We start from the raw sequence: 25,664 nt of genomic DNA, 5'->3' as shown, positions 1-25,664 counted from the left end.
TCTCATTCATAAGTAATTAATAAAAAATTTTTTTAATTCCTTAAGGTTGTACTAGTCTAGAATGAAAGCATCTAATAAGTCTGACAGATTCTCTAGGATGCTTTAAAAGACAGATATATAAAAATCACAAGGGTTAGGCCACTGGTAAGGCTAGCTGAGTGTACACAGTACCATGTGCAAGGCCCCGAGTTCAAGGCCCTGCCTGATGTCTACCAGCAGAGGGGAAGCTTCACAAGTGGTTAAGCAGAGCTGCAGGTGTGTCTCTGTTTCTGTCTCCCCACCCACCCCCAGTTTCTCTGTCCTATCAAAAAAAGGGGAGGTGGGGTGATAGCCACAGAAGCAGTGGATTCAAGTGCAGGTACCAAGCCCCAGAGATAACGCTGGTGGCAAAACAAAACCAACCAAACAAAAAAACACAAACAGAATTCACTGGCAGACTGAGGCTGGCTTCCATTAAATTAGCAGTAATTCACTTGTTAGGGGAAAAAAAAAAAAAATATATATATATATATATATATATATATATATATATATATATAAACAGGGGGCAGGGTGATGGTGTATGCAACTGAGCGTACATGCTGCAATGTGCAAGGACCCAGGTTCAAGTCCCAGGTCCCCACCTGCAGAGGGAAAAGCTTCATGAGTGGTGAAGCAGGGCTGCAGGTGTCTCTCTTTTACCTACCTCTCTCATCTCAATTCCTCTCTATTTCTAAACAATAAATCAATTAATTAAACTGTAAGCACAACACTGACAGTTTGAGTTCAGCCATACCATATTTTCTTTCAAACAACTCTTCGACTTGTTTCCGTAGATCAGTAATTCGAGCGTTCCATTTCTCTGGAAATTCAAAAGTCAATTCTCAGTCATAAATCACAGATAGAGAAATGTTCTAAGTTATGACCCAACATCCAGTGATCCATATAAAATGGAAGCAGGGGGCCAGGTGGTGGAGCACCTGGTTAAGTGCACACACTACAGTACACAAGGACCCGTATTCAAGCCCCTGGTCCCCACATGCTGGGGGGGAAAGCTTCACGAGTGGTGAAGCAGGGCTGCAGGTGTCTCTCTGTCTCTCTCCCTCTCTATCTCCCCCTCCCCTCTCAACATCTTTCTGTCTCTACCCAATGATAAATGTTGAAAATAATAAGTAAAATGAACGCAAAAATAAAGGTCTCAGAAGTCATAAAATAAATTCTGAAAATATGTTCTGATGTGCAGAAATCAGCCCTTCTGGTCTGCAACTGGGTAGTCAGAAAGATCCTGGCTTGGGCGGGAGTGCTGGATTTGCCATCCCCCCTCAAAGCCACGCAATAAAATAATCTGATACCCCAATACCCCACCCCCCACAAAAGATGTTAAAGGAGAGTTAGATTATAAATACATATGTAATCCAGTGTGTATCAACAATACAGATTCAGTAATGTAACTATGACTAAATGTATATATGTTCAGGCTGGCAGGGGTCAGCTCAACAAAGCAATAAACTCCAAGTGTTTCTTGTATAAAGATTTTAAAGTTAGGAGAAGTAATTGAACAGTTCACACTGATTTAAAAATCAACTATGGTCAACATTAGAAGTTATGATGTATTATGCTTCATTAAATGGGATCTGTACCATGAAATGAAGTTTCTTGGTTTTTTTTTGTTTTGTTTTGTTTTTAATTTATGAGAGAATCGAGGAACTACACCACAGTCCTGCTCCACCCTCCATGGGGCTTCCTGGGGCACTGTCCATGGTGCTGAGAGAGGAGAGGAACCCCCCAGCCCTGCTCCACCATCCGTGGAGCTCCCTGGGTGCTGACCATGGTGCTGAGAGAGGAGAGACCCCACAGCCCCCCCCGCAGGTGCTGTTCATGGTGCTGAGAGAGGAGAGACGCCCCCCCAGCCCTCACCGTTCATGGAGCTCCCTGGGTGCTGTCCATTGTGCTGATGGAGGACAGACCCCATAGCCCTGCCCCACCATCCAAGAGGTTCCCTGGGTGCTGTCCATGGTGCTGTCATGTGGTGTGAAGGCTCACACACAGGGTGGGTTTTGTGTGAAGATGAATCCTGCATCTCTGAGCAGACTCACCAAAGTTGAATTCCCTCACTTTCCGCTTCCCAGCATTTGGCGGCTCTGGGACCGGAGGCTGTGGAGGTTCATTGCTCTTTGGCCTCTTGGTAGGAGGAGAGTAATCGTCATCTTGGAAAAACAAAAACAAACAAACAAACAAAAACAGCCAATTGTCATCACTGGAGGAACAGCCTGAGAGCAGTACCCACTCTGGCTGCACTACTCTCTCAACGTCATGCACGTGTGGGACCTGCAACCTGACAGAGAGGCGAGACTTCTGGTCTGTTTGCCTGACTGTGCTTGTAAGATTTTCCTACTCTTTAGAAATTGTTTGCAAGAATCTGTACTCTGCTGCTACTCTTCTGGGCCGGGCTCACAGATATCTGTCATCTTCCTTTGTCTTGTTTCCTTGATGCTTACTTACTGCCACATCTTTCATGTGAAAGGTTTTGACAGAAAGCCATCTGAAGTGAGGCGCACGTAAGAGGGGAAAAAAAAAAAAATCACACTGCAGTGGACAAATACTGAAGCTTATAGAAAACTCAAGCACATAAATAAAAATAAGAATAATAAAAGGGAGGGTGGAAAACTAGTCTTTTTTTTTTTTTTGGAACTAGTCTTAAGCACCTTTTGCAAATACGGAACATATAGAATTCAAGAAAATGGCTTACAATATTTGTGAAACAGATTACATACCCATTATAAACCTAGGCCAGGGCCAGGCAGTGGCAAAGCCTGACAGAGGGTATACAGTGTGCAAGGACCAGAGTTCAGGTCCCCAGCCCCCACCTGCACAGGGGAGGTTTCCTGCGTGGTGAAGCAGTGCTGTGGTCTCTCTATTGCCCTTTCTATCTCTCCCTTCCCTCTCAATTTCTCGCTATCCTATAAACAAATAATAAAAATCAAAATATATATATGAAGCCTGAGCAGAAATTAACAATCAGAAATTGCAGCCCACTGAAAATATCTGAAGTAAGACTTTCATGCCGACTTCTTCAAGGATATAACTGCCAAACTCTCTTATTCTTCAGTATGTGTAATGCTAGAATTTGCAACAAAACATCTATTGTTGACAGGGTGGGGGTAGACAGCATAATGGTTATGCAAAGAGACTCTCATGCCCAAGGTTCGGAAGTCTCAAGTTCAATTGCCCACACCACCATAAGCCAGAGTTAAACAGTGCTATGATTTAAAGAAAAAAAAAATTGGGCTGGTTGTTACAATATGCAAGGACCGAGGTTAGAGCCCCCACCACGTCCCCACCTACAGGGGGAAAGCTTGAGTGGTGAAGGAATGCTGCAGGTGTCTGTTTCTCTCCCTCTATACCTCCCCCTTCCTCTTGATTACTGGATGTCTCTATCCAATAAAGATAATTTAAAACAAAAACTATCACCATCAACTTTTCCTAGACCCCAAAATTACCAGAAGCCAGACTACTCAGATTTCTACCTTAACATTGTGCGTGTGTGTGTGTGTGTGTGTGTGTGTGTGTGTATGTTCAAATGTCAGCTTTAAGATATCTATATTCAGGGGCCAGGCAGTGGTGCACCGGTTAAGTGCACATGGCACAAAGCACAAGGTCCAGTGCAGGAATTCCAGTTGGAGCCCTTGGCTCCCCACCTGCAGAGGGGTCACTTTACAAGGGGTGAAGCAGGTCTACAGGTATCTTTCTCTCTCAATTTCCCCATCTCTCTCAATTTCTCTCTGTCCTATCCAACAACAAGAGTAACAACAATAACAATAATAACAACGGAAAAAAATGGCCACTAGGGTCAATGAATTTCTAGTGCAGGCACTGAGCCCCAGCGATAATCCTGGGTTCAAAAAGAAAAAAAAAAAAGATATCCATATGTAGTTTGGGTTTTTTTTTTGTTATTTAAAAAAATTTTATTTATTCCCTTTTGTTGCCCTTGTTTTATTGTTGTAGTCGTTGCTGGATAGGACAGAGAGAAATGGAGAGAGGAGGGGAAGACAGAGAGGGGGAGAGAAAGATAGACACCTGCAGACCTGCTTCACCACTTGTGAAGTGATTCTCCTGTAGGTGGGGAGGCTGGGGGAACGAACCAGGATCCTTGCGCCCATCCTCGCACTTTGCTCCACGTGTGCTTAACCTGCTATGCTACCTCCTGACTCCCTGCTTTTTTTTTTTTTTTTAAGGAAGAAAATATCACTTCTAATTACCATTGCAGACAACAAAAACAAACAAAAAGGTTGTTCACAGGACAACCTTTCAATCGTTATTTACAGTTTATAGAAAGGTTTGGAGAATGAGGTGACTTGATTAAGTCACAGCAGTAAATTACATCAAATTTGGACATAAACATTGTTAGACAGGTTTCTGTCAAGCACTTAAATAAACATGAGGCACAATGAATAGCACTACATAACTTTTATAGCAGAGAAAGAATCTGAGGGAAGCTTAAAGCATTTCTGTTTCAAACCTATTATGTCATAGAATGGGAGAAAATACTGTCCGGAAATACTCTCTGATTGAGGGTTCTTGTGAAATGACAACAAAGAAGTGAGAGGGCAAGGTCATTACTGTTTTTTAATACCCTATTTATTAGATAGAAATAAAAAATTAATAGTGGACGGGGAGACAGGGAAATTGACAGGGGGCTTGGGTGGTGGTGCACCAGGTTGACGGCACATAGTCTGAAGCACAAGGACCTGCACAAGGATCCCTGTTTGAGCCTCTGGCTCCCCACTTGCAGGAGGGTCGCTTCACAAGTGGTGAAGCAGGTCTGTAGGTGTCTCTCTCTCACTCTGTCTTCCTCCCCCTTCCCAATATCTGTCTTTAAAAAAAAGAAAGAAAGAAAGAAAGAAGGAAAGGGAGGATAAGAGACAGAGAGAGAAACTTGCTCTGCTCTGCTTCACTACTCCTGAAGCTTTCCAAATGCAGGTGGGAACCAGGGGCTTGTACCTGGGTTCTTGTGCACAGTAATGTGTGCGTTTAGCCAGGTGTGCCACAGCCTGGACCCTGAAGGTGAAATTATTCACTGGATATTCTAAAACATAGGAAAAGAAGCTACCAGGACATATGAATATACATTTGTCAAGGTACCAGATAAATTCACTTTAGGACTCAAAGAGTCTATTTTAGGGAAAGTCTTTTAATGAAAATGTCATTAACAAAAAAATCTTGACATACTCAATTTGAGTGAAAGCAAAAGAAAAAAAAGTTACATCAGCAAAATACAAGCTTACAGAACACATTTAAATATTTTGGAACATCAAAAAGGCATTATCTAGGGGAGGCAGGTGGTGGGCACACCTAGTTGGTTAAGTGCTTACTTCATCTCGCACAAGCAACTGGATTTGAGGCCTGGCTCTCACAGCTGCAGGGGGGAAGCTTCCCAGGCTGCAGGTCTCTTGAAATCTCTCTCTCCATCTCCCCCCTTCTTTCTCAATTTCTCTGTCCTCTCTAATACAATAGAAACAAACAAAAAATAAAAAGGGAAAAATGGCCATCCAGAATAGTGGACTTGTACTGCCAGCACCAAACCCCAGTGACAAGCCTGGTGGCAATTGAGAAAATAGAGGTCCAGGAGGTAGCACAGTAGATAAAGCACTGGACTCTCAAGTGTGAGGTCCTGAGTTCAATCCCCAGTCTGGTTCTTTCTCCTCCGATCTTTCTCAATAAATAAATGAACCTTTAAAATAAATAAATAAATAAACACATTTAGAAAATGCAATACCCAGGAATTTATAAGCAATGTTTCCACCATAGTATTTACACTAACGTCAAGCACCATCAAAGCCCGAAAAAGGCAGCAGAAGACCCTGACTCAAAATGGGTGTTGGGAAACTTGACTCCCCTGCCCCCCTCCAGCCCAAGAGACTTCTAGGGAGTTGAGTAGTAGCACAGCAGGTTAAGCTCAGGTGACACAAAGCACAAGGACCAGTGTAAGGATCCCGGTTCGAGCCCCTGGCTCCCCACCTGCAGGGGGTTTGCATCACAGATGGTGAGGCAGGTCTGCAGCTGTCTCTTTCCCCTTCTCTGTCTCTCCCATCCTCTCTCCATTTCTCTGTCCTATCCAAGAATGATGACAACAATAAGAACTACAACGATAAAACAACAAGGGCAACAAAAGGAACAAATAAATATATTTTTTAAAAAAAGAATCACAGCTCACTCATGGGGGGCTGGGTGGTGGCACACTAGCTAGACTGCACACTTTGCCAACCACGAGCACCCAGTCTCCACGTGCAGGGGAAGCTTCACCAGTGGCAGAGAAGTGCTGGAGCTATCTCTCCCCCTCTCTATTTCTCTTCTACAGGGAGGAGGCTGGCTACCAGGATCAGGGAGCTGTTTTGAAGGCAATAAGCCCCAGTGATAATCCTGGAGGTAACAGAAAAATTTTTTTAAAAGTAGGGTGAGGGAGCTGGGTGGTGTCGCACCTGGTTAAGTGCACAAATTACCATGCACAAGGAACTGGGTTCAAGTCCCCTGGTCCCCACCTGAGGGGGGGCGGGGTGGCACGAAGCTTCACAAGTGATGAAGCAGTGTGGCAGGTGTCTCTCCCACTCAATTTCTCTCTGTTCTATGAAATAAAATAAAAAATGATAGGGGGGAGTTGAGTGGTAGCACAGCGGGTTAAGTGCAGGTGGCGCAAAGCACAAGGATAGGCTAAGGATCCGGGTTCCAGCCCCAAGCTCCCCACCTGCAGGGGAGTTGCTTCACAGGCGGTGAAGCAGGTCTGCAGGTGTCTATCTTTCTCTCCCCCTCTCTGACTTTCCCTCTTCTCTCCATTTCTCTCTGTCCTATCTAACAATGATGACATCAATAACAACAACAATAGAAAACAAGGGCAACAAAAGGGAAAATAAATAAATATTTTAAAAAATTCTTCAAAAAAAAAATAGGGAGTCAGGTGGTAGCGGAGCAGGTGAAGCACAGGTGGCACAAAGCACAAGGATAGGTGGAAGGATCCAGTTCGAGCCCCCGGCTCCCCACTTGTAGGGGAGTCGCTTCACAAGCAGTGAAGCAGGTCTACAGGTGTCTATCTTCCTCTCCCCCCCCTGTCTTCCCCTCCTCGCTCCATTTCTCTCTGTCCTATCCAACAACGTCAACATCAACAACAACCACAACAATAACAACTACAACAATAAAACAAGGGCAACAAAAGGGAAAATAAATATTTTAAAAAAGGGCAGGAATAGATAGCATAATGGTTATGCAAAGAGATTTTCACACCTATGGCTCTAAGGTCCCAGGTTCAATCCTCCACACCACCATCATCTAGAGCTGAGCAGTGCTCTGGTAATAATAACAATAACAATAATAATAATAGAAATAAAACAATATAATTCAACTCATTTTGTTGAAATTTGTAGGACACACAAGATTTGACAACAATCTGATTTCTCCTTATTAAAAATGACAGCAAGAGAGCCAGGCAGTGGCACACCTGGTTAATCAGCATCACACATTACAGTGAGCAAGGACCAGGGTTCAAGCCCTTGGTCCCCACCTGAAGGGGGAAAGCTTCATGAGTGGTGAATAGAGTTGCAGGTCTCTCTCTGTCTCTCTAGCTTCTCCCTCCCCTCTCAATTTTTCTGTCTCTAATAACAAATAAAATAAGAAAAAAATATTAAAAGGTGATAGTAAGGGTGTTTTTATTTTAATTTATGTAAAGAACTAAAATCATTTTCAGAGAGTAAAGGCATTGAAAATTATAGTCAATGCCTCCATATTTTTCTTTTTACAAGGATATATTAAAATTGTCTATTTATTTAGCTTCAAAAGATATCTAAGTTCTGCCATTTCAGTAATCACTCTTTCAAATAAGACCTTATCAAACAGATGAGGAAGTTCTTTTTTTTTTTTTTTTTAATTTTCTTAATTTTCCCTTTTTTATTGCCCTTGTTTTTTATTGTTGTTGTAATTATTATTGTTGTTGTTATTGATGTCGTTGTTGGACAGGACAGAGAAAAATGGAGAGAAGAGGAGAAGACAGAGAGAGGGAGAGAAAGATAGACACCCGCAGACCTGCTTCACTGCCTATGAAGCAAATCCCCTGCAGGTGAGGAGCCAGGGGCTTGAACCAGGATCTTTACACCAGTCCTTGTGCTTCGCACCACCTGCGCTTAACCCGCCGTGCTACCACCCAACTCCTGAGGAAGTTCTTAACTGGCTGTCCTTGCTAAACATAAGACCTATCTTTCTCAATGTACAAATTAAAAAAAAAAAAATGGTGGGGCTTGGGAGGTAGTGCAGTAGATAAGGCCTTGAATTCTCAAGTTTGAGGTCCTGAGGACAAACCTCCTGGCAGCATATGTGCCAGGGTGATGCTCTGGTACTGTCTGCCCATACTTATTTGTGACTAAACAATTGTGTAAGATTAACGGGCCACGGAAAATGATACCCTGTAATTCGTTTATGAATACCTAGTATTTTACTCACCTTCTGAATATAAGCGAGTGGAAAAAAATTCTCTTTGCTGACGAATCTGAATGACAGACCCAGGAGGACTGAGGAGACAGCATAATGGTTCTGCAAAGACTTTCATGGCTGACATTCTACAGTCCCAGGTTTAGTCACCACCATCAGCCAGAGCTGAACAGCTATCTTTCTCTCTGCAACTCTCTCACTAAAGTATATTAAGAAAAAAAGGGGGTGGTGGTAGCACATCTGGCTGAGTGTACATGTTATAATGCACAGAGACCTGGGTTCAAGCCCCCCAGTCCCCACCTGCAGAGGGGAAAGCTTCACAAGTGGTGAATCCCTTCACAATTTCTGGCTGTCTTTATCCAATGAACATACAAAGATTAAAAAAAAAAAAAAAAAAGCAAATCATAGAATCTAACAATCCTCACAGTAGCAGATTTAAAAAGATTGAGAGGTATCAGGCTTACCAGCCATTTACTTTGTGATTTCTTTAACGCTTTCAGTGTTTCTTACCTGCTTTAAGTTTGATAGTCTTAAATAATTTTAAAGATTTATCTTGGGGGCCGGGTGGTGGCGCACCTGGGTTGAGTGCACATGTTACAATGCGCAAGGACCCAGGTTCAAGTTCCCAGTCCCCACCTGTGGGGGGGGTGGGGGGGAGGCTTTGCAAGTGGTGAAGCAGGGCTGCAGGTGTCTCTCCGTCTCTCCCTCTACTTTCTTGGTTTCTGGCTGTCTCTATCCAATAAATAGAGAAAATTAAAAAGAAAAAAAAACTTTAAAAATAATAAATAAGGGAGTCGGGCGGTGGCACAGTGGGTTAAGCGCACATGGCGCAAAGTGCAGGGACCGGTGTAAGGATCCTGGTTCGAGCCCCCGGCTCCCCACCTGCAGGGGAGTCGCTTCACGGGCGGTGAAGCAGGTCTGCAGGTGTCTGTCTTTCTCTCCCCTCTCTCTCTGTCTTCCCCTCCTCTCTCCATTTCTCTCTGTCCTATCCAACAACAAAGCAACGTCAACAATGGCAATAATAACCGCAACGAGGCTGCAACAACTAGGGCAACAAAAAGGGGAAAAAATGGCCTCCAGGAGCAGTGGATTCATGGTGCAGGCACCGAGCCCAACAATAACCCTGGAGGAAATAATAATAATAATAATAAATAAATAAAAGATTTATCTTAGGGAATTTTAATAACACCTATTGGTCCTATCTCTAAAGAGAAGACAATGTTCCAAGCCTTTACACATTGAAGATTTTCTTCTCCAGTGAAACTAAACAGCCTGAGATTCAATCAGTTTGCAACAAGATGGAAAACAATTCAACAATGATTTGTAGGTTAGTAAGTCATACCCATAAGAAAAGAAACATCTACGTTCAGATGAGACACTGACACACAGAACACGAGTCTCATGTTAGATGGAAACTACAAATCAATTTAACAGTTTAGAAGGAACAGAAACAAACATTTCTAGTAGTCCAAACACCGCAGCCAAACACTACAAATAACCCAGATCTATCAGTAGCAGGTGAGTGAGTGAGACAGAGAGATAAGAGGAGGGGAGCAGTAGGGAGATATCCAAGCAGGAGAGGTTATGCAGCAGTTAAAAAAAAAAAAAAAGTTTTTCAAGTACCAAAAATAAAGGATAAGGTTATGAGAAATGTGATGCATTTGTTTTTTCATTTTTTTTTTTTTTAATAAATGCTCACTTTTTAATAAATGCTGAAGACATACATGTTTTTTGTACGACTAAGCATATTTGTGAGTATATAAAATTACTTTGGGCGGTGTACAGGGTAATCTGAGATCCACTGAGCTTGGGAGTAGAGCAGGTGGGGATACAGCAAAATAGTGTCATTTTACTGCATAGCTTCCACATTTTACTCCAGGGGAGAAATTACTTTGGGAGGTGACTTGGGGGGGGGGGGAAGAGGTATATTATAGAGGGTGCTGTATTCATTTCAAAGGAAGAAAACCAAAAGCAAATTTAATAAATATTAAACATGAAAAAAATGCTCACGCAAATTAATATTTGTATTGGGTGAGCTGTTAAAAATTCAAGACGAACTGACTCTATCTGCACTGGTGCATTCTCTTGAGAGAGAAAAGTATGTTTGCAATGACCTTGGCAGCTTGAGATGGAGCACAGTGGCCAGAGCACTGGACTTATGAAAGTGAAGGCCAGGGCAGGGGTAGATAGCATAGTGGTTATGCAAAGAGACTCTCATGCCTGAGGCTCCAAAGTCCCAGGTTCAAGCCCCTATACCACAATAAACCAGAGCTGAGTAGTGCTCTGGCAAAAAAAAAAAAAAAAAAAAAAAAAAGCAAAGGCCCAAGTTCTGTCCCACACATTGTATGGACCAGACTCAAGCCCTTAGTCTCCTTGATCAATTAATTAACCTTAAGAAATAAATAGAAGCCAGGTGGTCAGGGATGTGGCACAGTGGGTAGAGCACCAATCTCTCAAGCATGAGGTCCCGAGTTCAATCCCCGGCAGCACATGTACCAGAGTGATGTCTGGTTCTTTCTCTCTCCTATTTTCCTCATGAATAAATAAAATAATTAAAAAAAAAAAAAAAAAGGGCTAGGCAGCAGCACACCTAGTAAAATGCACACAGTCCATTGCTCAAGGACCCAGGAAGTTCAATCCCCTGACCCCTATCCTCTGTGGGGGGAAGTATCCCAAGCAAAAGAAGAAAAAAAAAAAAAGTGCTACAAGTCTCTCTCTGGTCACCTATCTCCTTATTCTTCTCAGTCAAAAATAAATAAGTAAAATGTTGAAAAAGAAGTCTTTTTTTAAAAAAAAAAAAAGAAGAAGAAGGCTCTCGAGGTGGCACAGTGGGTAAAGCACTGGACTCTCAAGCAGGAGGTCCTGAGTTCAATCCCTGGCAGCACATGTACCAGAGTGATATCTAGTTCTTTCTCTCTCTCTTCCTATCTTTCACATGAATAAATAAAATCTAAATAAATAAAACGACACAAAAAAGAGAGAGAGAAGAAAAGGAAAAAAATACTAAACAAACCCAACATTAGTTACTGGGGTTAGGATATATTTATAGTGAACCAAGAGGTGGTACAGTGTATAAACAGTTGGCCTCTGAAGCACAAGGTCCCAAATTTGATCTCTGGTATAGCATGGGCGAGAATGATGCTCTGGTGTTCTCTCTCTCTCTCACTCTCTTTCTCTCTCAAAAAAAAAAAAAAGTCTTTGTAGCTACTACCTCAAAATGGTTTGCAACAACAGAGGATTCCCTGTTTCTGGCCCTACCCTGCTTTCTTTTTAATTCCTTAGGAGATCAAGTCACAGCTCAGTCTCTCTATAGGCCACCGCTCATTTCATGGCAAACTGTTGAGGTCAAGGTCCTAGAGTGCTGGACACAGTCCTGGGGACTAGATTACTTTGGTCACACACATAGAGATGCCTCACTTTTTTTTTTTTAAATTCTTTCCACAAACTTCCATTAAGAATGAATGAAATGTATACTGAGCATGGGAATGTGACAGGTTAAGTTTTATGACCAGAAGTAAACTTTCGGAATCAAGGCTTTTAGATAACTAACCTTCAATAGTCACCTCAACTTCGGGGTCCTCACTTGTTTCTGAAGGGACATGCTGAGTAGAATCTTGAAAAAAATAAAATTCTAAAATGACATTCATTATCAAGCACCTTCTGTAGCTTTCAACATTTTACTGATTTGATACTCTGTAAAAAAAATTCACTGGCATTTTAATCCATCTTGTGTTAATTAGATGAAAACAGCTGGCCCTTTTTCATTATAAAGAGGGGTCAAAGAAAAAACAAAATGCAGAAAATCTGTGGAAAATGGTTAGAGAAAACCAAGTTACCCGCATGAAATAGACTTGAAAAATTGTTATTATTCCCCACCCCCACCCCCAGAGGAAGAATGAGAGTTCTGATTATTTTCATGAATATTTTCCTATTATAACTAGAAAATATCGGCTTTCTCTGTCATCTGTTATCTCTGTAAGGATCCTGGGGGGGGAGGGGAACAGGGGGACGGGGCAGTGTGTTTCCACTGTTGAGTCGATCCACAGTCCGGAGTCTTCACGGCAAGACAAAGACTCCAGACGCATGCAGGGTGTTCCCTTGCCCTGCACAGATACCCTGTGCTTGAAAAATTAAAACGCTTTAGGAATCTCTGGGTTACTACACAAGACAAAGGTGCGCCAGGAAGTTAGTGGGAGAAGCTCAGCTAGGGTACAGTCACCAAGCCTCTCCCTCAGTTTGCACAGAAAGAGAGATTAACAGATTGGCCAGAGGTTACGTTCGCTTGTTAGTAATCTAAGACCAGAACCCAAGTTCAATTCAAGTCTGTTAACACTGTGGCATGACCATCAGTGTGACTGATGCAAGAGTTTTTTAAGCTGGCTACCTAATAACACTGGAAATTGAAGAAATTACCTAATAACACTGGAAATTGAAGAGATATGGCTGCCCAAATGTATGTGTCTTGTGTAATTTTTGTTATTTCCGGCCTACCCAAATCAAATTGAAAGATTTGCAGCAGTGGTAATATCTAATGACCTCCACACAGTGAGACAAAGTAAAATTAAAAAAAAAAAAAAAGAAAGAAAAGAAAAAAATGGAGGAAAAAAAGCTTACTAACACGATCTTCTATTTAAAAAAATCTAAAAGAAAATCTAAAACATTACTTAAAATGAGCACATCAGTATTTTCTGAAAAAGATGTATTCTAGATTAGAAACACCAATTCTGAAACTAGGTTTCGAAAGGGTATGGAACGGGACCAGATGGTGGCACACCTGGTTAAGCACACACATTACAGTGCACAAGGACCCAGGTTCAAGTCCCTGATCACAACCTGCAGGGGGAAAGCTTCACAAGTGGTAAAGCAGAACTGCAGGTGTCTCTGTCTCTTTCCCTTTATATCTTTCCCTCCCCTCTCTCAATTTCTGTCTCTATCCAATAATAAATAAGTGTAAAAAAAAAGAAAAGAAAAGAAAGGTTATGCCAGCATTACAGGGACCTGGAGAGTTATTGCCCTCCTCTGAAGAGGGTGGAAGATAAAATTAATAATTTACTGGTGTCTTGCACCAAAGTGAAAGACTCTGGGGTGAGGGGGAGGGTTGAGGTCCTACAGCATGATGGCAGGAGGACCTTGTGAGGGCTAGGCATGTACAAACTATTTATTGTATCTTACTGTTGACTGTAAACCATTAGTCCTCCAATAAAGAAATGTAAAAAAGAAAAAATAGTAATTTTAACAGGTGCGTGAACAATCAGAGATATAAGAATTTAATAACAAGCGTCTTCTCAAAAAGGTCACGAGAACCAAAAAAACCTTTGAGAAACAGGAAGCCACTCGGCATAGTGATAGTTCAGCTTTAAGACTGACTGGTTAATTAAAAAAAGTTCTATCAGAGTTAAAATATTTGGTGGTCTGGGGCATGGCATAGTGGATAAAAGCACTGGATTTTCAACCATGAGGTCCTGAGTTCAATCTCCGGCAACACATGGTACCAGAGTGATGTCTGGTTCTTTCTCTCTCCCCCTCCTATCTTTCTCATGAATAAATACCTCGTCTTAATCTTATGCAGACTAAAAGATCTACTTTTCAGGATAGTTCCACTAGTTAGCGTGTTTTAAAATAAAGTATGAATAGGTGTAATGGTTTCAGTTCTAAAGTACTGAAGCCTTCATTGTAGAAAGAGGCTTAGAAGGATATGGTAGTGGTGGGGAGAGGCAGGAAACGTTCTGGATTGTCAAGAGTCTGACTTTCACCACTAATATAGCTGAAGATGAAAAATTAAGACACCAACAAGGGCGACAAAGGCAATAAATAAATAAAATATTTTAAAAAAAGAAAAATTAAGACACACACCTTTTCCTTTTCAAAGGTGGTGTTTCAAAGACAATTTGCTCTGTGATACAGAATAAAAAACCCTTTATTTCTAACCTTCTGCGGGTACTTCCATCTCTGCTCCTTCGCTGACTTCTGAAGAAGGATGACTCCCTAGAAAGAAAAGAAGCCGCATATAATATGCCAGTGAAGACTCCCAGTGGAAAGAAGAAAAACTAGGTAACAACACAAACGATTTAAGGCCCTGAACACAACATGAACAAGCTGTTTTTAAAAAAAAAAAAAAAGAAAAAAGAAAAGAAAAGAAAGAAAGAAAAGACTCCTTAGCAGTTAATTCAAACAACATGATCTAATTAAGAAGAACAAGGAACACTTGAACTTAAAAATGCAAAAATAAATAAACTGACTTAAAATTGTAAATAGAGGCAAGCTAGGAAGGTCTGCTTGGGATTTACTGTTACTATAACTACAACAACCTGAGAAGTGGTAGGGTCTGATGGCCTGCAAGCACCAGCTCAGCTGCTGGTGACACACACAGAGGCACACACGCTAATCCCAGCCAAAGCTCTCCTTGTACATAGACGCCATTAAGGTTCCAAAAACAAGTCAGCCCACCGCCGTCCCGTGCTTCCTGCTGCTGTCCACTGCTCTGTGGCAGAAGCCACAGAAACTCAGTCCCCGTAGATCAGAACTGTACTTAAAAGAAACTGAAGAGTTAAAAATTCTTACTCAAAAATAGAAAAGTAGCAGCCAGGACATTCTGGAGTCACCTGTCATTCGGTGTCTGAGTCACTAACAGGAAAAAGTTGACAATAACTAAGAAAGAAACTGCCATCCACTGACAACCAGATCCCAACTGGATGCTAGAGATACAACCTCTGCAGGCAATGGTTTGAAATAAATTTGATCTGTTTTTAGAGAACATTTTCCTGGCTTCAGGAATTTTCAAAGACTTCCGCTGGGCAGGGGGTAAACAACATAATGATTAGGCAAAGAGATTCCTATGCCTGAGCTCCAAAGTCCCAGATTCAATCCCCCCACACACACACACCGCCATCAGCCAGAACTGAACAGTGCTCCCATTAAATTAAATTAAATAAAGAAATAAAAAAGACTTCCGTTTTCCAGACTAGCTTTCTGAGCTGGGATTGTCTTGGGATTCTGTTCCACTTAATTCACATTACAAAAACTCACCTGCACTCAAGAGGATAGGGAAATAAATCTATAAAGCTACAGCCACGAGATACTGTCAATGAACTTTTTAGAACGGCTTCCTTGACCACACAGTCCGTCCCTCCTTCTCTCGCCTTTCGAGCTGCGACTGCCTTTCTCCAAAGGGTCAAGGTGTAAGGCTGAGGGGGGTTCAGATTAGGAAGAAAAGAAAGAGTAAAGAAAATCACAGAGGGGGCCAGGTGGTGGTGCACCTGGTTGAGGGCACATGTTATAGTGCACAAGGACCCAGCTTTCGAGCCCCTGGCCCCCACCTGCAGGGGGAAAACTTCACAAATGATGAAGCAGTGCTGCAGGTGTCTGTCTCTCTCCCTCTCTATCACCCCCTTCCCTCTCAATTTCTGACTGTCTCTATCCAGCAAATAAATAAAGATAAAAAAAATTAAAAACAAAGAAAAGAAAAAAAATCACGGTGACCGTTCTACCCTTCGTGATATTACAGAGCTCCTGGGGACAACAACTCTGTCTTCTGTGCTCTTTTGAAAACCCTGGAACGAGCAATTACAGTCATGTCACAACTATCGCTAGCAATTACAGTTATGTCACAACTATCACTAACAACAACAAAAAAACCCTTTGCACTAAAAACCGACAAATAGAAGCAAAAGTCACACAAACAGCGTAGGGTCATCAAGTCAGGATGTGCTATGCAAAAGTCTGAGGGACTCGCAAGGGATATTTGACATTCTTTCTAAGAGCTAAGCATTGGCATAACCTTATCCATAGTTGATAGTTACATTGCTAACTATACATAATAACCTAGCTTCTGGCTATTCTGAGATAAGGTATAAATGTGTACTTTACCTTAAATAGGAAAGTGTGTCATGTACCCATTTCGAGATTCATTACTAGATTCACAAAAGGGAAAATTGGTTTTGAAAAAGGGTTGCTTGTGCAGTTCATTGAGACGTTTAAAAATAAAGAAAAGGCCAATACATATATTTTTTTTCCTTTGCCATTTAGAAAAATTAACAATACAGATACAAATAGGAAAATACATTCTGTCCAAGATGGAGGGACGGGGCATCAGCGTGGCTGGCGAGCAGGCGGTGAGGGCGAGTACCTTGCAAAGACTTCGAAAGGGGGACTTTCTCGTCCGCGTCATCAGTTTCAGAAGGGCCTGCTTTGGGATACAAACATGACAACTTCAAAAGTAAGCACCCCCCCAAAGTAAAAAAAATCAGATTTGGGGGTCACTTCAGCACACATATTTTGGTGGTAGCTATGGATGGCGTCAAAGAGCCTTCTGTTACTAAAAATAATAATAATAACAAAAATGAGTGGTGCTGATGGATGGATGGTCCTGGGAAATGGGAATTGAGCTCAGACAGATATGGAGAAAGTCAAAAGAAATGGTGAAAATGACCAGACACGGACTGACTGGGAATAGTTAAAATGGTGGATATGAGCTTTTGGAAACAGTGAAAGATTCATTCTCACAGCAAGTCCACAAGTTTTACTGCACAGAAACACCAAAGTAATTACAAACGGATCAAGGACTTGGATGTTAGACCAGAAACCAGAGGAAAGTCTTGACAGGACTCTTTTCTGCCTCAATTTGAAAGGCATCTTCAGCGATACAAATCCAATTGCAAAGAAAACTAAAGCAAAAATAAACCAATGGGACTACAACAAATTTTAAAAAAGCTTTTGCACAGCAAAAGAAATCCCTATACCCAAACAAAGAGACCCCTTACAAAATGCGAGCTCTTTACACACCAGACATCAGACAAGAGGCTAATAACCAAAAGTATATAAAGAGCTCACCAAACTCTCAGCAACAAAGAAGCAAATGATCCAAGTCAAAAGTGAGCAAAGGACACAGAAGATCTGAACCACTCCATCAGGCAGCCCTCACAAAGTTCCGAGCAGAGTGGAATGAAACTGGCAAAAAAAAAGCCTTAGCAACATGCATAGAGAAGCTCAAACTACACGCTCTGACGTAAGTCACAGGACAAAGGAGAAGCTGGGGAAATGTCTGAAAACACACACAGACTAAAGTTTGCGGGAAGTAGCTCAGTGAATGTGTAAGAGGAAAGGTTGGGGGGATGAGGGGCAGGCAGTAGCGCACCAGGTTAAGTGCACATAGTATGAAGCACAAGGACCTGTGCAAAGATCCCAGTTTGAGTCCCCGGCTCCCCACCTGTCAGCTCCCCACCTATGGGTGGGGTGGGGGTGGGGAGTGTTGCTTCACAAGCAGTGAAGCAGGTGTGCAGGTCTCTATCTTTCTATCTTCCCCTCCCCTCTCAGTTTTTCTGTCCTATCCAAAACTTAAACCAAAGAAAAAGAAAGCTGTGGTGATTTTCTTTTTTTTTTTTTTCATGTTATTGGATTGGACAGAGAGAAATTGAGAGCAAAGGGGAAGATAAATAGAGAGAGAGAAAAACAGATACCTAAAGGCCTGCTTCACCACCCCTGAAGTGACCCTGCTGCAGGTGGGGAGCCGGGGGCTCGAACCTTGATCCTTTCATGGGTCCTTGTGCTTTGTACTACATACACTTAATCTGGTGCACCACTGCCCAGGCCATTGACATTACATTTATTTTTTAAATTTATTTTCCCTTTTGTTGCCCTGGTTTTTTATTGTTGTTGTGGTTATTGATGTCGTCATTGTTAGATAGGACAGAGAGAAATGGAGAGAGGAGGGGAAGACAGAGAGGGGGAGAGAAAGATAGACACCTGCAGACCTGCTTCACTGCCTGTGAAGCTACTCCCCTGCAGGTGGGGAGCCGGGGGCTCAAACTGAGATCATTCTGCCAGTCCTTGCGCTTTGCGCCACCTGCACTTAACCCGCTGCACTAACGCCCGACTTCCAACTACATTTTTTGTGGCACAAAGCGCACATATATCTTTGAGAGGGGAAGAAAAGTAAATTAAACCAGAAAAAAACTTCAGAGAGCTCTAGAGCTCATCCATGGCGAGGGCAGAGGGCTTAGGAAACATTTCTGACTGTCACAGTCTGTTGTTACATGCTGAAGGCCATGGGGGCACCAGACAGCCCATAGTGCTTACTTATCACTAGAGATCCATGAAAATGGATTAAGTGTATCATCAAAATACTGGGATTCGAAGAATGTAGGAAGCCCTGAGCTAGGCCAGTGGAAAAAGCAGAAATGACAAATTCTGAAATAAAAGGCCATCACCTCTAAGCCTCGCAAACATGGAGGAAATTTTTGTTTCTGTACAAGAGGCTTTGCTCAGCTCTGGCTACTAATGGGGCCGAGAACTGAACCTAGGACCTTGGAGCCTCAGACATGAGAGTCTGTTTGCATAACCATTATGCTATCTCTTCTGCCCTATGAGAGGACCTGAAATGTCAGCTTCCTCTGCAAGCAGGGTTTATGTACTCTCTGAGGCTGGCAAGGTGACACAGGGCAAAGGCAAGTTGTGCACAGAAGCAAGGGTGGGGGGGTGGGTTCCTTCCGGTGGGCAGATGATACCAAAGTTCTAGGACAAGGCTACGACTCTAGAGAAGGTGGCGTGAGGTCGAGATGCCTACAGGCAACTGCCTACTAGCTCCTAAGGGAAGAGTTTTCTGGACTGCACAAAGCCAAGGGCCAAGGGACCTAGGTCTAGGCTTCACCTTTTGTCTATCACTTCAAAGTGGGGAGAGCATCAATGGCCAAAGCAGTAAGAAAGTAATATATAATTTTGCACCAAATTCCAAGACTCTGGGGTGGGGGTAGGGTTCAGGTCCTGGAACATGATGATGACAAGAGGACCTAGTAGGGATTGAATATTTTTCTTTTTTCTTTTTAATTTGCTTTTTTTTTTCTCCTTTTCATTGTCCTTATTGTTTTTATTGTTGCTGTAGTTATTATTACTGTTATAGTTGAATAAAGCAGAGAGAAAATGGAGAGAGATGGGGAAGAGGGGAGGGGAGAAAGATAGACACCTGCAGACCTGCTTCACTGTGTGTGAAGCGACTCCCCTGCAGGTGGGGAGCCAGGGGCTCAAACCAGGATCGTTACTTCGGCCCTTGCGACTCTTGCCACATGCGATTGACCCACTGAGCTACCACCCAACCCCCCTTTTTAAAATTTATTTATTATTTTTTCCTTTTTGTTGCCCTTGCTGTTTATTGTCATTGTTGTTATTGCCGGACAGAACAGAGAAAAATGGAGAGAGGAGGGGAAGGCAGTGAGGGGGAGAGAAAGACACCTACAGACCTGTTTCACCACCTGTGAAGGAAACCCCCTGCAAGTGCAGAGCCTGGGGCTCAAATCTGCATCCTTAAGCCGGTCCTTGCGTTTCGTGCCATGTGCGCTTAACCTACTGTGCAACAGCCCGGCTCCCTTTTTTTTCAATCAGAGCACTGCTCAGCTCTGGTTTATGATGGTGTAAGGAACTGAACGTAGGACTTTTGAGTCTCAGGCATGAGAGTCTGTTTGTATAACCATTATGCTATTTACCTCAACATAGGGGTAGATTGTTATGTGGAAAACTGGTAGATGGGAGTTGGGTACACGTGGAACGAAGTGCAAGGACGTGTTTAAGGATCCTGGTTGGAGCCCCAGCTCCCTACTTGCAGAGAGGTCGCCTCACAGGTGGTGAAGCAGGTCTGCAGGTGTCTATATTTTTCTCCCTCATCTCTGTCTTCCCCACCTCTCCGTCTCTCTGTCCTAACAATGACGATATCAATAACAACAATAACTACAACAACACCAAAAAGGGTAACAAAAGGGAAAATATAAAAAAAGAAAATGGAGATGTTACACATGTACAAACTTTTGTATTTTACTGTCGACTGTAAACCATTCACTCCTCTATAAGGAAATTAAAAAAAAAAAAAAAGGAAAATATAACATAAATAGCCCTACAACTGTGAAACAACACTGAAGACTAGTTGAAAAGGAAACCACGTTTTATTAGAGAAACCTGACCGGGTGGCTTCACTAAAAAATTTACTGTTCAGCTCTGGCTTATGGTGGTGCAGGGGACTGAACCTGGGACTTGGGAGCCTCAGGCATGAGAGTCTGTTTGCATAACCATTATGCTATGTACCCTCCACCCCGTTATGATGATACTATAAATAAAATTTCCAGGACATATTGCATCCCAGTTCCAATCTACATATAAAAAGGCAAAGACCTCTTAATAACAATAACATAAAATGAACAGCACATGGTAACCAAGTTGGAGGTGGTTAATGTTAATCACCACTGGAAGGGACAATACACTTGTTTCCATAGAGACAGAAACAGAAAACTCAGCGGCCAGTTCCATATAAACTCTTCACACACACACACACACACACACACACACACACACACACACACACACACACACGGAAGGAATAACACTCTCTCTCTGTTCACTGGGATGTCTACTGAGAAAACCCTAAAGATTTTATACCAAAACCTTACTAGAGTAAGTGACATTTAAAATTTTTTTTATTTTATTAGTGATTTAACAATGATCAACAAGACTGTAGGATAAGAAGGGTACAATTCCACACAATTCTGCATCCCCCCTACACACACCCCTCCACTGGAAGCTTTCCTATTCTTTATTCCTCTGGGAGTATGGACCCAAGATCATTGTGGGGTGCAGAAGGTGGGAGGTCTGGCTTCTGTAACTGCTTCTATGCTGAACATGGGTATTGGTGGGTAGGTCCACACTTCCAGGCTGTTTCTTTTTGTGAAGTTCTATTTATTTTTTTATTTAATTTTTTTTTTTTTTTTTTTTTTTTTTTTACCAGAGCACTGCTCGATTCTGGCTTATGGTGGTGTGAGGAATTGAACCTGGGACTTTGGAGCCTCAGGGATGAGTGTCTGTTTGCATAACCATTATGCTACCTACCCTCCACCCCTCTCAGCCTGTTTCTATCTTTCCCTAGTGGGGTTTGGCTCTGGGGAGGTGGGGCCTAGGGCACATTGGTGAGGTTGTCTGCCCAGTTCTATAAGAATGATGCTGAAAAAAAAAAAAAAAAGAATGATGCTGAAAATCTGATACCCACATGGAAACATAAACTTTATTTTAGATTATGAAAAAAAACCTTGGCCTCAAACATGAACTTAATGAAGAATTATAAAAAAATATTTAAAAGCAGGGGAGACGGCATAATGGTTACACAAAAAGACTTTCCTGGGGACCAGGTAGTGGCACACCCCATTAAGTGAACATCTTGCCAAGGTGAAGGACCCAGGTTTGAGTCTCCACTCCCTACCTGCAGGAGGGACACTTCAGGAGCAGTGAAACAGGTCTGCAGGTGTCTATCTTTCTCATTCCCTCTCTATCTAACTACCCTTCTCAATCTCTCTCTACCCCATCAAATAAAAAAATAGGGGAAAAAAAAAAAGGAAAAAATGGCCACCAGGAGTGGCTTATTCATAATGCAAGCACCAAGCACCAGAAACAGCCCTGGTGGCAATATTACTAAAAAAGGGTTGGGTGGCGGGAATTGTGTGGAGTTGTACCTCCCCCCCCCCCATCCTATGATTTTGTTAATGTCTCCTTTCTTAAAAGAAAATTTAATTTAATTTTAAAAAGGGGGGGGTCAGGCGGTAGCGCAGAGGGCTAAGTGCACAAGGCGCAAAGCACAAGTACTAGTGTAAGGATCCTGGTTCAAGATCCCGGCTCCCCACCTGCAGAGGGGTTGCCTAACAAGCAGTGAAGCAGGTCTGCAGGTGTCTATCTTTCTCTCCCCCTCTGTCTTCCCTCCTCTCTCCATTTCTCTCTGTCCTATCCCACAACAGGGACATCAATTAACACCAATAATCACAATGATAAAACAACAAGGACAACAAAAGGGAAAACAGGACCAGCGTAAGGATCCCGGTTCAAGTCCCCGGCTCCCCACATGCAAGGGGTCGCTTCACAGGAAATGAAGCAGGTCTGCAGGTGTCTATCTTTCTCTCTCCGTCTTCCCTTACTCTCTCCATTTCTCTCTTCCCTATCAAACAACAATGACAGCAGTAACAACAATAATAACAATAATGATAAACAACAAAGGCAACAAAAGGGAAAAAAGAGCCTCCAGGAGCAGTGGATTCGTAGTGCAGGCTCTGAACCCCAGCAATAACCCTGGAGGCAAAAAAAAAAGAAGAAAAAGAAGAAGAAGAATATGCAAACCACATGGACAACTTGCCAACTAAAAAAAGTAACTCCCGTCTTCCTCAGCTGACTGAAGACATCACCTCAGGCAGTTTTAGCAAATCTGAAATCTAACTCACTACTCGGGCATCACCCTGAAGAATTCAATCTTAAACAGGGGCCCAAAAAAGCTTCTATAACCATGGTTGAGAATAACAGCAATGAGGGCAGGGGGAGAGAGATTAATGGTTATGCAAAGAGAATCTCATGCCTGAGGCTCCAAAATCCCAGGTTCAATCCCCTGCTCTATCATCAGCCAGAGCTGAGAAGGCCTCTGGTTGGGGGGGGGGGGGGGGGACGACTGCTAACGACGTATATTCCAAAGATAATGTCAGATTCCGTATTTATTAATTTTGATTTAACAATGTCAAAAAATAATTTTATCAATGAGAAAAACACCAAGCACTGGTTGGTCACTGATGATAAGTTTATTTCTCTTTGTCCATTTATGTGGTACCAGGGATCAAAATCAGAGTGTCAGGTTCGGTCCCCCATACCACCATAAGTCAGAGCTGAGCAGTGCTCCTGTAAGTTCACCCATGGAGACACTGCCTGGATGGCTCTAAATGAATATCTTATTAAGTGGTAGGAGTTACACTGTGTTGTAAATCAATATTAAGTCACTGATAACATTTTAAAAAAAGAAAACTTACTCTATGCACAAGTAATAGTAAGCTCCTAACAACTGCTATCAAGCTTAAATATCTCCCCAAGCCTTAACTTTTTAAACTAGAAAACCTCTGAATTCTCCATCTGTTAGCCAGGGAATTTCTGATAACATACGTTAAGTGACAAAATGTTCAAACCTGATCAATAAGAATTATGAAATTCACTATGAGCAGGTTGAATCTATTTTTATAAGGGCTGTCGCCGTGGTTACAAAGCAGCAGGACAGATGCATTCACAACACTTTTATGAGGCAACAACTGAAATAGTCTAATCTTTTGAAATGAAATACATCCATTAGGCAAATGCAAGTTAAAACCAAAAGTAGGCATCACCAGAGCAGCTAAACAAAAGAATGTCACTGGCCCCACACCTGTGGGCAAGGCAGTGGGCCACCTAGAACTAAAGTAAGCTGACTTGAACGAGCACCACAGAAAGCAGTTTCTTCCCAAGTTCAATACCTACCATGGATCCCTGCTAGTCCATTTCTAGGAATCGACCCAAGAGACATGAAGACCTATCTATATACAAATATGTACACAAATGTTCACAGTAGCTCCCGCTGTAATAGCTCCAAACTGGTAATGTCTATCAACAGACAAAAGAGTTTAAAAAAAAAAAAAAAAAAAAACACAACTGGACAACAGGCAGTACATGGAAGTAAACTTCAGCAGTAAAATGGAAAAGACAGCCGTAGATAAACTCAAAACTGAGGATGAATTTTACAAAAAAAAAAAAGTATGAGTAAAGAAAAAGAAATGACAACACTCCATCTCAGTCAATACTTTATGCTGGTGTCATTTACATAAATGTTGTAAAAACGTGCATGATCTAAAATGGCAGGGGAAACAAAACAAAACAAACACCCTGTGAGATATTTATTGCCATTCCATTACCTCGGTTGAAGAGAAGATGGGTTTATGGGTACAAATGTAAAAGCAAAGCCGGTCGGGTTTTATAATTTATAGGTACTGGGTAACTTGATCCGTCTATAAAAAAATAAACTTCCTACAAACCAGTGTCCTCCACTGGAAGTCATTAGAGATTAAAAGCAAGCACCACCGTGAAGCTCTAAGCTGAGTTTGAAACTACCTGTCACGTGAAAGATACAGAGTGAAATGGTGATGACTGAAGACACGAAATGTCTTACCTTTTATAGACTAAGACGATATGCTTTTGAGTTAAGTTTGGGTGTACAAATTGGCTATTAAAGGGCCAGAAAACCTCTCAAACCTTGCAAATAAGGCTTGTCTGTTAAGGATGATGGAGGTTCTTTATCCTCATCTCCATGTGACAGATCTATTCGATCCCACTGTTATAATGTAAGTAGACAAGCCAGCTGAGGAGTAATCAGTCAACTATCACTAAAGGAATAGCAAGAGCTGATTGATCTTTTTTTTGTTTGTTTCCCTCCAGGGTTACTGCTGGCGCTTAGTGCCAGCACCACAAATCCACTGCTCCTGGAGGCTATTTTTTTCTTTTGTTTGCCCTTCTTATTATTATCGTTGTTATCGCTATTGTCATTGTTGGATAGGACAGAGAGAAATTGAGAGAGGAGGGGAAGACAGAGAGGGGGAGAGAAAGACAGACACCTGCAGACCTGCTTCATTGCCTGTGAAGCGACTCCCCTGCAGGTGGGGAGCCAGAGTATCAAAGTGGGATCCTTACGCCGGTCCTTGTGCTTTGCACCACGGGCGCTTGGCTGACTGTGCTACCCCCGAGCTGATCAATCTTAATGGTAATTACCAAATACACAGGGAAAGGAAACTAGCATTAAACAGTGTTACCTTGCACATTGTGCTGATAATAATCAGGGTCTTCTGATTCTTCTTTCACTGTCACAGCGGCCATTTCCAGGGAAATGCCTGGAAAATGGAAAGATTCTTGAACTCCACACTTCAAGGCAGGCAGTTGTAAGGTGCAAGTCCTCCACCCACCTGGCACTGCAGAGCAGAGCACATGTATTTTCAAGATTTTGAGGGACCTGGTGGTGGCGCATCTAAGACAGCAGATATGTTCTGATGCTCAATGTATGGTAAACAGTTCACTGTATTTAGTCTCTTCAACTGTGGGAACTACTCTCTGTCCTAATCCAGCTTTTTAGCCCTATTCTCAACTCTGACTACATCTTTTCAAACAATATTCTTAGCCCACCTCCATGTTAACTATCAAGTGCAAGCAAAAATTACTAAAGTCATGGGCCTCAAGGAACAGAACTAAAACAGATTTCCCAACTTCTTACCACCTTAAAATCCCTATTCTCACCTGCTCTTTTCCTACCTTCTGGTCCCTGCTGCTTTTTTTTTTTTTTTTTTTTTTTGCCTCCAGGGTTGTCACTGAGGCTAGGTGTCTGCACTATGAATCCACTGCTCCTGGAGGCCATTTTTCCC

General features: G+C 42.3%; 1 protein-coding gene across 15 annotated transcripts in view; it reads right to left on the bottom strand.

Moving 5' to 3' along the window:
- The window catches only part of GTF2I (general transcription factor IIi), a 104,368-nt gene that overhangs the window by 33,702 nt on the left and 45,002 nt on the right, over positions 1-25,664 (bottom strand). For 8 of the 15 annotated variants that reach the window (XM_060173509.1, XM_060173508.1, XM_060173510.1 and 5 more), the window contains 6 exons: positions 25,062-25,139; positions 16,577-16,636; positions 14,380-14,436; positions 12,002-12,064; positions 2,076-2,186; positions 776-841 (listed from right to left, as the gene is read on the bottom strand). In XM_060173509.1, the coding sequence (XP_060029492.1) occupies positions 776-841; positions 2,076-2,186; positions 12,002-12,064; positions 14,380-14,436; positions 16,577-16,636; positions 25,062-25,139 (435 nt within the window). Of the gene's footprint in view, positions 1-775; positions 842-2,075; positions 2,187-12,001; positions 12,065-14,379; positions 14,437-16,452; positions 16,637-25,061; positions 25,140-25,664 lie in introns of those variants that run through there. The other 7 variants (XM_060173511.1, XM_060173516.1, XM_060173517.1 and 4 more) reach the window with 7 other exon arrangements.

This window comes from Erinaceus europaeus, chromosome 15, assembly GCF_950295315.1.
Source record: "Erinaceus europaeus chromosome 15, mEriEur2.1, whole genome shotgun sequence".
NCBI classification, from domain to species: domain Eukaryota; kingdom Metazoa; phylum Chordata; class Mammalia; order Eulipotyphla; family Erinaceidae; genus Erinaceus; species Erinaceus europaeus.
Note: the sequence above shows the minus strand (reverse complement) of the source record. Positions and strands in the feature narration are given on the sequence as shown.